At 36.3% G+C, this 14,710-nt stretch overlaps 1 protein-coding gene across 1 annotated transcript in view; it reads right to left on the bottom strand.

Moving 5' to 3' along the window:
• The window catches only part of SLC2A13 (solute carrier family 2 member 13), a 145,298-nt gene that overhangs the window by 64,378 nt on the left and 66,210 nt on the right, over positions 1 to 14,710 (bottom strand). Inside the window, exon 4 of the mRNA XM_059471898.1 lies at positions 13,940 to 14,048. Within this exon, the coding sequence (XP_059327881.1) occupies positions 13,940 to 14,048 (109 nt within the window). The remainder of the gene's footprint in view (positions 1 to 13,939; positions 14,049 to 14,710) is intronic.

The raw sequence follows: 14,710 nt of genomic DNA, 5'->3' as shown, positions 1-14,710 counted from the left end.
GAATTAGTACATTTTTCCCTTGAGAGCTGTTCCATTTCACTAATAAGTCATTCTCCATTTCTACATGAACCAGAAAAAATATGAACTGCATCCTGTCTTTTATTTCCACTGTAAATTAGTGACATTACAGGCGTGTGTCACAATGTGAAGCAAAATTTGGTTCTCAAATATTAAGATGGTTGAAAAATCTAAAACTCCTGGAATGTGCCATCACTAACAAGCATAATTTACACTTCTCATTTTGATAAACTACCCTTTCTTCCCTCATTCCTGTGCAAATGGGACAGAGCTGCTGGCTTAGTGCACCGCTAGGATTTCTTTCAGTTTGTATCTCATCTGTAACAAATTCATCGGCCATCTGTATTACATTGTGGTTACACAGTTTCAGTTCTCACATTTCCTTAAGGGCTCATATGTAGGACAGAGTAGGTTTTAAAAGGTAACATTCAAAAATTTCTTTAAAAATAGCCAAAGTGGTCCAAGTTTAAGTGAGATCTTACCTATTTCCTTACATGTCCTCATGTTCCTTACAGCACCAACAAGTCCTCCAGTACTTTTTTCAGTACTTTCATCTGCTTCCCTCTCTCACCAACATGCAGGGGCAATAGGTATTCCTTTGATAACAAAAGCTAAAGAAGACTTTAGCTTTTGTCAACTCCTGTTTTCAAGAACTAATTTCAGTACTTTCATTTAAATCTATTATTTCAAGACCTGAAGTTGAAAACATAAAATTTTAGCTGCTCACTTTCTCTTCTCCTTCCCCAGTTGATAAAAATACAATATAAATTCTATAACTGGGGAAATAAGAAGAGGGAGTAGAGTAAGAAAGCCCAAATTGTCTTAACTGTTTATTTTTGTTGTGCTTTTGTTTTCTTCTCTGGCTTCTAACAGGATTCTCCATCTTTCTTCTGAAAAAAAAAAAAAGCCTCTTCCACTCATAACTGACCAAAAGATTCAAGTTTACATGAGGAAGGGGCCTCTAGCAGCCAGAAGTTTTAATCAGCAGTCCAGTACATCCCTGTTCCAATTTCCCCTTGTGAAACACATGAAATGTTGCTGATAATAATCTGCTCTCACATTCTTTTCTTATTTTCAAGATGTCTGTTAAACATGCTTTGGGCGAGTGCAATATACAAGTGACTATTAAAAAGTAATAAAATATCACAAAAGGATTTTATTCTTTCATTAAAATGTTTTAAAATCATTCTCTGAATCATTCCCCCAGACCTGTCAGAACTCTGTAGAAAAAATTCCCAAAGATTTTAAGCAGTCATAGGTGAGACCATCTCACCTGCAGAGGCTTAGACTCAATTTGTACCCCTCCAGCTCTGACCCCACCTGATGGCTGGAAACTCTCCAGGAAAGAACCAGCCCCCACAAAAGATAAGAACCCAAATGCTGTTTAGTTCCCCTTCCTGATATCCCACTCTCCTCCTCACTGGCCTTACAGACATTATTCTTTCTCACCACACTGAGCAATTTAGAGTCTCATCAGTGATTTCTTATTTTCCTTTGATCTGGTGACTGTGCTCCATTTCACACCTTCTGTAAGGCCCATTTTCACCACAGCCATCTCTCTGCTTATTGCAGACTGCTCCCAATAACAAGGTCTGGATTAACTTTTAGATAGCACCATGTTTTATTCACGGTTCATTTCTGGACTATTTTCATTTATAGCAAATCTTTGCAATCCACATAACCTTTCAACCTTTTTTTTTTTTGGGTCTCCAATCTGTGGCACAAGGCATATTGACTAGCCTGTGGCAGCTTAACTCTTATTGACAGACTCCAAAGAATCCAATTTACAGAACTGGTTCCTCTGCCCTTAAAGTAAAGGTGAACAAACAGATCTAAAGGGCATCATATCTCTTACTCTATGTTTGAATCCATCAGTAATATATTTCACTGAGGTTGTTCATGTTGCTGTATCAGGCAGCACCTAACCAGGTGACCTTTTACACTTTAATTTTGAGTCTTTTCAAGATTGATTACATTGTGAACTTGGAATTGTTTCACATTTCTATATTCCCTGTCTTTCACCTAAGAGGAAGACACTTCCTTATTGCTACAAATATAGTCCAATATTTGAATAATATGTGCCTTATAGGTTTTGCCAAGGGAGCAAACCTACAGCAAAAACCAAGCCCTCCCCTTACTATTCTATTGTGCTTTATAGAAAAAAAATAAATTGGTCATTGGTTGATATGTGATTTCCTGAGGTGATCTCAAAATAAATGCTAGAGATAACAAAAATGTACAGTTCAACAGAATGATGCATATTAAACATTAACAGTTGGATTAAAATGGAATTTTTACAAAATTATTAGAAATGTTCAACAGAAGAAAAACTGTTGAGACCTGTTGTACTCCAAGAACTGTCTGGGCAAATAATACATTAAAACAAACAAACCAGTAGTGCTATTTAGGGAACTTCCCCCAGCAATCATTCATGAATGATTTAAAAACAGCATCACGGCCCTGACTTCATTTCATTACTTGGCTTTACATATGAACAAATTGAATGAGATGCATTTATCTGACTCAACAGCTACACTGTGTATGTATCACATGTAAGGCAAAGACATTTTCACACAATTTCTCCTGCATGCCCCTGCAGTGAAATTAACGCTGGATTGGTGACCTGAAAGTTATTACTAAGGCAACAGATAGAAATCAAACAGTGCTATGAACTCATTACAGGCAAAAGGGAGAGCAGAAATCAAAAGCAGAAAAATGTGGAAAAATTTCTCCAAAGTGACAGTCTCTCTTTCAATATGCTTTCACAGCCTGAAGAACTATAGGAACAGATACTATCACTTTCCATTAAGAAAATCACAGTAAGGTAAAACAAAGAGTACAATCAGCAGGACCGAGGTGATTTACAATGTTTTAATCTAAATATCCAACCTCCTGACTGGTTTTTCGCAGATTTCATTCATGAAGAACTGGGGGTAAAATTGTGCACTTGTGCACTTAGTCTCTGCTGATCAGGCAACATTTAAAATAAAACACATGCCAAATGACAAGATGGATAGTAGGATTTCTTTTACAGTAATTTGGTATGTTAACTCCTATGCAATTCTTTGAATATGCATTTTTGAACATGTCATAAAAATAAACCTTGATTTCCAAATGAAGCTATTACAAGCCTTTATATTAGTAACAGTCAACACAAAATTTACAAAGAATTTACTTCTGTGAAAGCATTACACTGAAAAATACCAATTTATTAAAGGCATATAACTTGGGGTTTTGTTGAAGATTTTTATTTTTTTGAAATTGAAGTATCAGTTAATACTCAGATCCTTTTTAATACACCTACAAATAATATGAAAAATGATTAACCAAACCATCGGTAGATGGATCCAGACTGTGGCAAACCATTTGCATTTGCAAACCATGAGATTTACTTTTATTTACTTAACTTGCATGCTATTCCGTTCTTTAGTATATATTCTTCTAACCAGTAATCCAGGATAGAACTCAAAAAACGACAGTAAATAAGGAAAATATTTCATATGGTCATTCTTCCAGTCATGGATTTAAAGGTCCAAATTTGGGGTGAAAAAACCCAAGCAACACAAAACTCCCACAACTAAGCAGATGTTCAGCACCAGACAAATAAGGAAAACCAGTAATACTTACAAGATTTATGAAATGAAAAAAAAATCCAGTGCTTCCAAACAGAATGAGAGCCTATGGTTAAGAGCCCCTTACAATGCCTCACATCAACACCCTGAACCTGCCTCCTGTGCAAATTCAGAAGGTTCTTCATTGTTTGTTTTTCAACCTGACAAAAATGATAATGCAAATAAATCCACCTCAATATCATTTAATGTTTCCAGCAGTCTAGGATTTTTTAAGTTTAGGTTTTAGGTGGGGGCTGTGTTTGGTTTTCTACTTTTTTAACAACAAATGGTTAGATTATGAGAATTATCAGAAGATGTGGGCTATAAACGTTTAATATAAAGGAAATTAGTCTTTACATATAAACTTACATTAATCTGCTTTGTATGTCTACTAATCTCAACACCAAACCGCCCAAGTATGTTATTTCCAATATTTCTCTACTGTTGTAACAGTTTAAGCAATTAGAAACTACAATTGTTTCCTACTTCCCTCGAGACACTCAATATAGCACTTCTAAGCACTGAACTGTGTTCCAATAATCATTCTACATTTTCCTTCATTTCATCCCATTAGTCCCATTACATAGCAGCTTGAAATACTTCCTTGATCTTCCAATAAACCTTCAAAACTTTTTTATCTGAATTACCTATCCTTTGATCTCCAACAGTTAGAGTGAAGATGTACCTGTAAAAACCATCTTCCAAAATCTCTGGTCAGTTTGATCAACAAGGCAAGCAGCTTAAGCAAGATGTGTATTTTACAGCTTTAATCCAGTTAACTACTCCATCATGATTCACTGCCTTGTTTTGCATCTTTCTTTTTTAGTTTTAAATGGCATAAAGCTGTGATTTTTCCTTTTCTATTCAAAAGGAATAAGAACACAAAATGCACAGAGAAATGGCATTCCTATGAAGGAATCTTGAAGATAGATGTATGGCATTGGCCAAATCAAATTTCAACTTTTAACTCCTTTGCTTTATGGCAAATTATAAATCTATACTCTTAAACTAACTTTTAAGCTACAGAAGAAAATGGCTTTGATATAATTTTTGATTTTTAGTGGAAATTTGGCATAGTGTGGATTTATTGCTAGCAATGCTGACACACAGGTGACTTGTTTTTAATACAGATGCATTCCTTACTTGTATCCAAACTATGCTCTCACAATAATTTCAACTGAAAATACAGCCTTTGGAGCTAAATCATTAAACCCATAAGTTTTTCAGGGTTTGCAAGCCACCCTATAAGCACACACAAGAATATTTAAGAAAAACACTTCAATTTTTAAACAAAAATTTTAAAACATAGGAGTTCTTTTTAAAACACAGTAAATGATACAGAAACTTCAGCAATATGACTGCCTAAAAAAATGTTCAAGTTTACTGAACTGCCTTCTGCAGCCTGCCTCCACCCAGGTCACTCAGTTGTGCAGCTTGTGGCTAAGTACAAAACCAGAACGAAGGCTAAGCCCTAAATACTGCTCAGAGCTCCTGCACAGCTGTGGAGCCATACTGGCTGCCCAGCAGACTGACCCAGCTGTTTTCTCTTCCCATCCCTCTCTGTGACTCTCAACACCAAGTCACCACCACCTGCACTGCATCCTGCCTGTGGAACAAAAGAGGCATTTATTTCCTCTCAGGCCTGCTGCAGGGTTCCTTAACCAGCTGATCTTGTGTTGGCTGGTTTGGTTTTCTTTAATGGATGAAGCCACTGGCATCCTGTCATCAACAGATTTATGTTTCAGCCACTTCCTAGCAGATTGACTAAGGCACACTCCCCTTACTAGGTGGTATTCCCTTCTCACATCAGCATTTACTAATGATTGAGAAGAAGGAAGAACATCAAGGTCCAGAGAAACTGTGTGTGGGCTCCTCGCTGCCCTGCACTGATGGAGAGGTGCAGGCAAACAAAGAGGGGATGGAAGGGATTGGCTCTGCCAAGTCACAGCTGCTGTAAATACTGCCCAGGGCTCTTGCTGAGAGCAAGTGATGAAAGGGAATTTCACATTTCTTGTTATTCACACAACCAGCATCTCAGCTGCTGACAAGAACTGCTTCTGCCCAGCCTAAGGCTCTGTACTTCCACCTCCAAACCTGAGTTTGTCCTGGGTCACAGTTCCAAAGTCACTGCTATAGGTTGTGTGATAATTTTTCACACTTAATGAACAGATTTTCACAAACAATTTGTTCAGTTCAGATCTGCCATTTAACTGGGGGAAAAGTAATTAAAATTTAATAATAATTTAATAATGATAATCATCATCATCTCCATCACCTATGTTACAGGGCTTGGAAAAATACTGTATGAGCCTGTTTATACACAAACTTGTGTCCAATGTGTACAACTTAGTGGCCATCAGATGTTTGAAGTTGGGGATTTTTTAATATATTTTATTTTCAATGCACTCTACTTTAAAAGAAACAAGCTCAGCTGTGATACCAGTACACTGCCTATGGAAAAGTGGTTGCTGAAAATGCAGAACTTTCAAACAGACTGAGTCAGAATTTCATTTTCCTTTTCAAGTACTGTGAGACTGATATAAGCAGTTTCCATAAACTCTCGTTTAGAATGTTTTACAGTTGAGTAATATGAAATTATTTTGCTGATCAACTACAATTTATTCCTCTCAAGAGTTGTTATAAGTTAATCCCATTATTTCTGTATAACACATACAACAGAGACAGTTGGTGCAATGGGACACCTACCTCACCTAGTGTGTTTGACTAGACTAGACTTTGGTTTAGTTGTTCTTCCAAAAATACCTGCAGTCTATATAAAAAGCATCTATGTGCCACTGAAGTATTTTACATGATGAGTTTGCACACAGCACTACGTAAAACATCTTGCAATATGAATGAAGGCTAAAATGGTAAAATGAAGGGTCACTTCTCAAAAAAATGTTATTGAAAGAATTTATGAAAACCTACCAACAAAATCTCTAATGGATTATTATCTCAAAAGCAAGTGGATGTTCAACATAGAAATTCTTTTTGTTTTATTAAACAGCTCCTAAAGCCTAAGAGGAAAATGCGAAAACTAAAAGAAAGATATAAACTGGACAGTACCCACAACAAAATACTGAAGGATGAAAACCTAACCAGGCAGCAGCCTTAATGTCATGGAGTGATCAGAGAAAACTTGACTTGTCAATTACCAAATCTTCCCAATTATCCTGACAATTCTACAAAGTTTGTATCTGGAAAGAACATTAATGCAATAGTGCCTCCTTTAGGCAGACTTAAAGCCCAGTTGGGTCTGAGAATACTCAAGAAAAACTGAGGTGACAAGTTCCTGGCCATCCAAAAATAAATGTCACATGGCAATCTGCTTGGGAGTTACTGTGCCCAGTTTGAATTTAAATCAAGAGTACAATAAAAGGTAATCTCCTTCAGTAACTGCTGGGCTACTTGGATGACATTTAGCATTGTGCCAGATTGGGATTTTGTTTTGTCTGATCGGTTGTTCCTAATACAGTAAGCTACTTTCTGGATTTTGTTTTAAAATGCACAGCCAGAGAACACAATAAAAACTTATACAACCTTGAAAGTCAATGCCTGAATACAAATCACAAGAAAAATGTGAATCACCATTACTTTTAGCCAGTAGAACTTTGTTTACAGATCTCAACAACTATTTTCCAATATTCAAAACAACAACCAATGCTCTAGGAAAACCTCATTTCAATGACCAGTTTATTCACTATAAATCTGTCATAACCTGTAAATACATTCAGTCATTACTTATAAATCTCTATATTGCTGCTGAATAATATAAAATGTCATTATATTCTATAATAATAGAGAATATTATTATTCTATAATAAATTAATTCTAATTTATTATAGAGCTATAAATCTATATGCTGAAAGAGTGGAGGAGGTTGCTACTACTTGTGCAGTAATTCACAAAATATTTATTCAATGTATTTATTCAATGATCTTTAAAAATGAAAAGTTTATCTGCAGTCAGATATGTCAGATATTGTCCAATGTTCCCTCTTCAGTATTTCATTTTAAAGAAGTTAAAAAACTGGAATTTAAAGATGAGTTTCTGAGTCTTGACTTTGCCCACCCCTCTGGGGATTCAGCTGCACACTCCTGTTAAGCAGAAGTACCAGGCTGGTTCTGAGGCTGCAGCTTGCAGGTGTCAGCTCTGAAGCTGCTGCACAACAGAGCTGGCAATTAAACCTGCCAGGAAAAGGGCTTTTCATTAAACTCCTCTCTGGGCTCTATTCAACTCCAGAAGTATCCTGACTTCTTTCCCAGTCCCACTCCTATTTTCTTGCAGTCTCTCATTCACATTCAGTACAATTTATATTTTTTACTTTTTGTATTAATTTTTCTAATATTCTGGTCTTCAAACCCTAAATTTCTACTTGTTACATAACCTCCTCTTGTATCTTCTTTTGTATTTTTCTTCTATTATCCGGCTTCTTTTTCCACTCATTATTCTGAGCTTTTCTCCTTCTCCATATAGTATTTTATTCCCCTTCTTATTTCTTGCCAGCTGAAAAAAGATGATTCTTTTTATCATTCATTTTCTGGTTCTTTCATTTGCTTGCATAAATTAAAAAAGCAACACTGTTAGAGCTCAAAAGCATCTGAGGACCAAATCCAAGCAGCAATACATTTTATATGTGGATTCACTTAACTTCTAGGAGGTGCAAAGATATCTCAGAAATAAAAAACCACTTTATTAAATAGGACTAACAGATCATATACACCTGCAAAATAGCTTAGCAGAAATGCTGAAGGCCATATGCTCTCCCTGTTGACACATTATACCACTTTTCTGCTGCAGAAAGCTTTGCTAACTCAATGTGAAAAGATAATGGCAAATTACAAAATTAGCACCACATCAAACTTAGTGTTTCAACTGCAGAACAAAGTATTTAGTCTGGCTTTCATCACATCCCCTTAAAGTATTGTGAGAGTAAGAATTATCAAGATGATGCAGCTGTCTCTTCAATCTTATCTCAGATTTATAGTCTTGAGGACACAAGCAGCCTTTGGGAACACACAAAAAGCCTCTCAAAGAGCAGCAGAGTCTCCAGTGTAGGTCACACCACCTGCAAGCAATTCTGTCCAGACAATACTGAACTCCCTCCAAATTATGGCTAAATTACTCCCTACTATTCAAGAGAGCTTGGGATTCTTTTCCAAAATCTTTCTTCCCCATGGTTTGGAAGTATTTTAACTGCCATGAGGCTGCACATTACCAGAAATGTTTTCAGAAATCCTGGTTCTGCAGGAACATGAGCACAGAGATAAAACATCCATTGATGGTTATCACTATACAATGTGAAACAGTTCAAACCCTTTAAGACCCCTCTTCCTCCCACCCTCCAAAAATGGAACTTCAATTTATTTTTTTTTTTTTACCTCAAAATGGTCCTCTTACCCCAGGTTTTAACTATGGGCAGCTTTGGGCTTGAAAATATCTTAACTTCACAGATTTAACCAAATTCTGGGATATATTACTATTAAAAAACTGATTTGTAATAACCACTCCCCTGGAATAACTTCCTTCACAAGGCCTTTCTCAGTCTCCTGCCAACCAGACTTGGGCTCCAGTCTTGAAACAATGAGCTTCTGTTTTCAAGATGAGAAAACACTAGAATGATAAGAAACTGAAAAGTTAAACCATTTCAGACCTGCTCACACCAGTGTGAGAGATGCTTGTCTAAAATGGAATGACTTTAACAGGTCAGTTAAGCTGGTGAAAGCCATGACAAAAAGGAAATATTTGTTCTGCGTCAGGCACTGCATCAGGCAGCAGTGATACCTTGTTCTTAGGGGGAAAAAAAGGAATCAAAGTAATAGGTCACTGAGCTTTATTCTTTTGCTGACTAAATTTATCATGCTAGATTTTTTTCCTGTGACAGCCACAACCTCCTTAGCCTATTTTTGCATTTTGCTTCTCTTTTAGATCTACCTCCTCAATGCAGAGGTTGCTCCACATACTGTTCTCACCCATTCAGTAACATCCTGTTCCTGATGAGCTTCTGGTTCCTCTTGGCTGGTTTTATACACATACATGCATATAAAAAAATGTGATTCAAATATGATATGAAACTATTTCTGTGCAAAAACTAGATCAGTTTATTACACAATAAAAAGTGCTGAGCACAGCCTTCAACAATTCTTACAGCAATTCTTCTGGTTTTCCTCGCCCCATCCTCAAGAGAACTCCAACTACACATGGACTTCATTGCTCTCACTGGCTCCACTACTGATATTCAGTTTTTAACCAGAGAATTTACACCAGATTACTGAATTATTAAGCATGGAAGCTCTAGATTTTTATTGTTATCTCCCTGTATTTCTTGCAGGTAATTTTTGCTTTTTAGCATTTCTTCTTCTATGGGTACACTCAGTGACTATTTTTAGACCTCTGCAAATTTCCTCTAACACCTATAATTTTTGCTTCAATCTTTTCTTTTCTAAAATTGATTAATTACTCAGTAAAGCATATACTAGGCAAGTATTAAATCATTCTACAACTGTGGCATTTTTTATGTTTTCATGTCCCTTTGTGATTTGATTATGGGAGTTTAAATGAGCTTTTCAGACACACACAAATTCACTCTGATGGCCTCACTTTTCTTGCAGTAAAATACAAGATTAAACAAATTATTTTATAGCAGAAAGAGCAGAAACTCTCAAGCCAGAAGATTAGAACAAGTTAACGCTTGTCATAGATGCTGCCCTGTTAAGTTAATTGTTCAGAGGGCAACCAGAGGCCAAATTCTCTGCCACAGAAAGCCAGGCAATGTGGTATTCACATATCTTCTGAACAGAGAGAGACATAACTGTCCCAGGAAAGTCCTGGGAAGCTGTGAGGAGCTGTAGGAAACTTAGAAGAATTCAAACAATTATTATCTCCCTTTCTGTAACCATTGTTTATAGATATGATTCTCCAGAGTGTGCTATTCATAATTCACCAATAGTGTGAGAGAAGATTGGTAAAAGCCAAACAGGTCTTAAGACCACCATTGTTTCTGTAAGAACTATGATTTCTAATAATAAAGTGTTTTTTCATGCCTTCTGATGATGGAGTCTCTACCACCTTCTCTGTCCCTGATACCCCTTCAGTGATAAGGCAACTGCAAGTTGGGGTCATCAGCCTCTTCTTCTATGGCCTAAAAAGGGCCAACAAACAAGGATTTACAGTAGCACCAAAGGTACAGTGAACATCCACTGTCAAAATACCTGTCATGTCTATTTTTGAGAAACCACTGAAGGAAAGTCCACACAATACTGGACCCTCCAACCATAACCAATGCCTGCTTTCATGCTGCAAGAGAACTGCAATCCCAGAATGGCACAACTAAACATTATGAAGAGAAAACTAGTGCTTAGAGAGTTAACACAACCTGACAGTTCCTTAAGGTACCATCTAATTACAGCATTAAAAGGCATTTACCAATTTTTATGTAAGCAACCCATCAACAGACAGCTGCTTACTTGTATTTGAAAAAATGTCCTTTCACAGGAGAATGTTTGTCTTGCATACCTGATAACTAAAAATTTAGTTATAATGGAATATTAAAACAGACTGGATATTGCAAATGGTTGACAATCCAGCCCTTTAACAACAGTGCCTTCATGTGTTTATTATAGGCATTTTATTATTTTAAAGCTAAGATTCAACCACGTTTTATAGTTGTAATTCTGTCCTCCTACACATCCACAAGTAAATTAGGTCAATTCCAAACTATTTGTAAAACCTCCTACACAGAAAGCAGTTTGAGATTTTAAAACATAGTAAGTTTAAAATAAACAAAGTCAACCTACCAGTGTCACAAGCCTAGTGAACTGTCAATTTTTTGTTCTAGCCTAATAGGGCATCCCAAAGTATTATGAACCATACTGTGAGAATGACTGTCCTTGGCCAGAGATTGCATGCATACCACATTTCATAACATTTTAATAATGTTTATTATGTAAGTTTCCCTAATTAACTTCTAAATGTATTTCTACATTTGGCATCTGTAACATCCTGTGGCAATGAGTTCCAATATGTAATTATGTGTTGCATGAAAAAATGCTTATTTTAAACCTACTGCTGGGTAAGAGCTAGGAGTCCCAAAATGTGTTAGAAGAAATTATGAATAATCATGCTCTCCCCATCCTCTCCATAACATTAGTAGCTTTATATACCTCTTGTATTTCTTCTGACCTCATTTCTTTTTCCAAGCTGCAGAGTTCAAATAATCTTGTTCAAACACAGGTATCTCTTTCCCCACACATAACCTGGTTTGCTCTTATTAAAAGAAAGGACATCGGCAATTGTTTGTAATATTCCAGATGGGCCATGGATGTCATCATGATGTTTATATAGAACAGAAATGCAATTGCAAGCCCTCTTTTTTGAGTAACAACAATTTAGACTGCCATGCATGTTAGTTAACCAGTTCCCTCCTGCAGGCATTATTGAATAACATTGTATAGTTAATGCACTTGCCATTCCACTAATTTTTTATCTTGCATTATCTTCCCACAACTGTTCATGCTCACAGATTTGGGGGATCTTTATATCATGGATGCTGTATGAATATAAGCTGCTGCTTTGTTGTTTAGCTGCTTTCACAGATTTATTAAAGCAGCAAAGATCTTCATATAGATCATTGTAGGAGTCTATTCTTGGTTTGTGATAACTGATCTTCTATTCTCATCCTTTTTTCTCCTATCTTAAATAGTTATTTACGTGACAGGACTTCTCACTCTTATGACTATATGATTTCTTCAAGAAACTTTGGCTGCTGCTTCATGGTTGCTTAAGATGGTTAATTCATGTGGGATTTACAGTTCTAACACAACCATGAACTCACATCCAAGCAAGCTATAATCTGTCTACAACAATCATGTTGGCTCCTCTTTGTTGTTTTATGTTGTATGTGTACATGTTCATTTTTCATATTTATTAACACATCTTATTTGATTCTATGAAGTTTTAATTCATTTTTATAGAGACCAAAATAAAACTTTTTTGGCTATAGCTTCTTGTAAATTATGCTACATTTCCAAACTCAGTGATTACAGATGCAAATTACTCGAGACCTGTTGAGTGTATCCTGATTAATTTATTTTTAATCAGCTTGCTCTAGATGTTTTCCCCTAATACTTGAGTGTCAAGCAGACCACCTGTAACATCTTAAGTAGGCACTAGTGCAAAATGCTTCATATGCCCTGTATAATTAACATGAACGCAAAAAGTGTGATATTTGGCGCTAAACACTTCTCTTCTGCTAGTGTACTCCCAAAAGTCTTGATCCTTTCTGGGCCTGGAGACCCTAAGGTTTCTTGCTTCTGATGTGTCTAAAAAATTTATCAAATCTCTTTCTGCGCCTTTCTTCTGGCTTTCACACGTAACTTACCAGTTTTGTGTCCAAGTGTTTCCCACACTGGCTTACAATTCCTACTTTATGAAGTCTTTCTTTACCTGTTACAGATTTCCCTCCTGTGCAGTTTAATGATACTGAGTCTGGGGCATTTTTTCTTCCAGTATGACAGATGGCAGTGTTTACTCTAACATTTAATATGGTAACTCTTGATACCACTAAAAGCCTTATCCTTTAAGCTGTTTCATTTAACAATTTCCTAACATGCATGCTCCCTTAGGCATAGTTTTCTCTTTAAAATGTTATGGCAACATATTTTATACTTGCTCTTAAAACAATATGCCAACCATATTCATTATGATTAGTCATGTAGGGCAGCCCAACAATAATTTCATCTTAAACAAGGTCTTGCCCATTGCACATTTGTCAAGAGCTACTCCTGTGATGAGCTGACAGCTTGTCAGAAAACTCAATACATTATTCTTTACTTCCACATTTACTGAGTCTTCATACACATAACAAAACCATATAAAAGCAGGAAATGTTTCTTTCCTCAGCATTCTTTAGCACTTCACAGTAATGGTCCACCTCATTAACACAGTTAATCTAACCCTCACCTTGCTGTGATGTATTTGCACACACATTCAAACCATAAATGTGCTTTCTTATCCAGAAATACATAGCCTTGACCATAAACCCTAACACAATAATGCATCTGTCAGAACACAGTTTGTATTCTCATGTCTATAAAAATGGCAAGTTTACCCCTACATCAACATACTCTTGTACCAATTTACTGTGTTGCCAAGTATCCCAACATCTGGATTTCAAACCAGCATTCCAGCTCACATCAATTTTTCACTTTTCAGACTTTGTCCAGAAGACCATCTGTTGTTATAACTGCTAATAGTCTGATTGATTTTTTTTTCTAATTCCTTATAAAAAGAAGCAATTGGGAAATACATACATGACGGTGTTAATCCCTGACAGTTGTTGAAACATCTGCAGACCACAACCCACAATTAAGGCTCTTCGAGTTGGAGGGTATGTTAGCATTCTGCAGATCACAGGTCCAGCTTCAAAAAAAAACAAGACAACAACAAAAGAATACATAATAGTTCTTAAGTGATTGCTATCAAGACAATGTTGCCAGGCATAGCAGATTTGTACCTTAGTTTCAAGCAAGCTTGTATTATTTCAATTATTTTTGAACAATATGATCATTTCAGTTCTGTTTTTCTGCACTGTACTACAAAGAGGATTATCAGGAAGCCCAAGCAAAAAATGAAATCACTTTTATACAGTGTCTACTACTGGTGTGAAATGTACTGACAGATTGGCTGCACCTGAATGTACTCAAAAGTTACCACAAAATATCACTCTTGTTTCCTTTCTAAAAGCTTCCATTTTTATTGAGAGGTTATTTCAGAAATGCCATTACTCAGGTCTGGATATTGGAGATAAAGTGTTCTCCTTAGTCCCCAAAAGACCCAATTTCCCCACAGCAGTTGCAGGTGTGGGTACTTGGAAGGTACTGGACAGATTTATTCTGCACAGCTTCAAGGCCAGCAGAGGGAGAGAGAAATTAATTACATTTATTCTATACCTTTGGTAGCAATGGCATGAGGCTGAATATAAGATTCAATGAAGAAAAAAACCACAAAAATTTCTGGCTAACAGAAAAAGCTGTAAGACTTTAGAAGTATTCTATTAAAAAAAATACAGAAAGCTATGGGAT

This window comes from Ammospiza nelsoni, chromosome 5 (genome assembly GCF_027579445.1).
Source record: "Ammospiza nelsoni isolate bAmmNel1 chromosome 5, bAmmNel1.pri, whole genome shotgun sequence".
NCBI classification, from domain to species: Eukaryota; Metazoa; Chordata; class Aves; order Passeriformes; family Passerellidae; genus Ammospiza; species Ammospiza nelsoni.
This window is presented reverse-complemented; position numbering and strand designations above follow the sequence as displayed.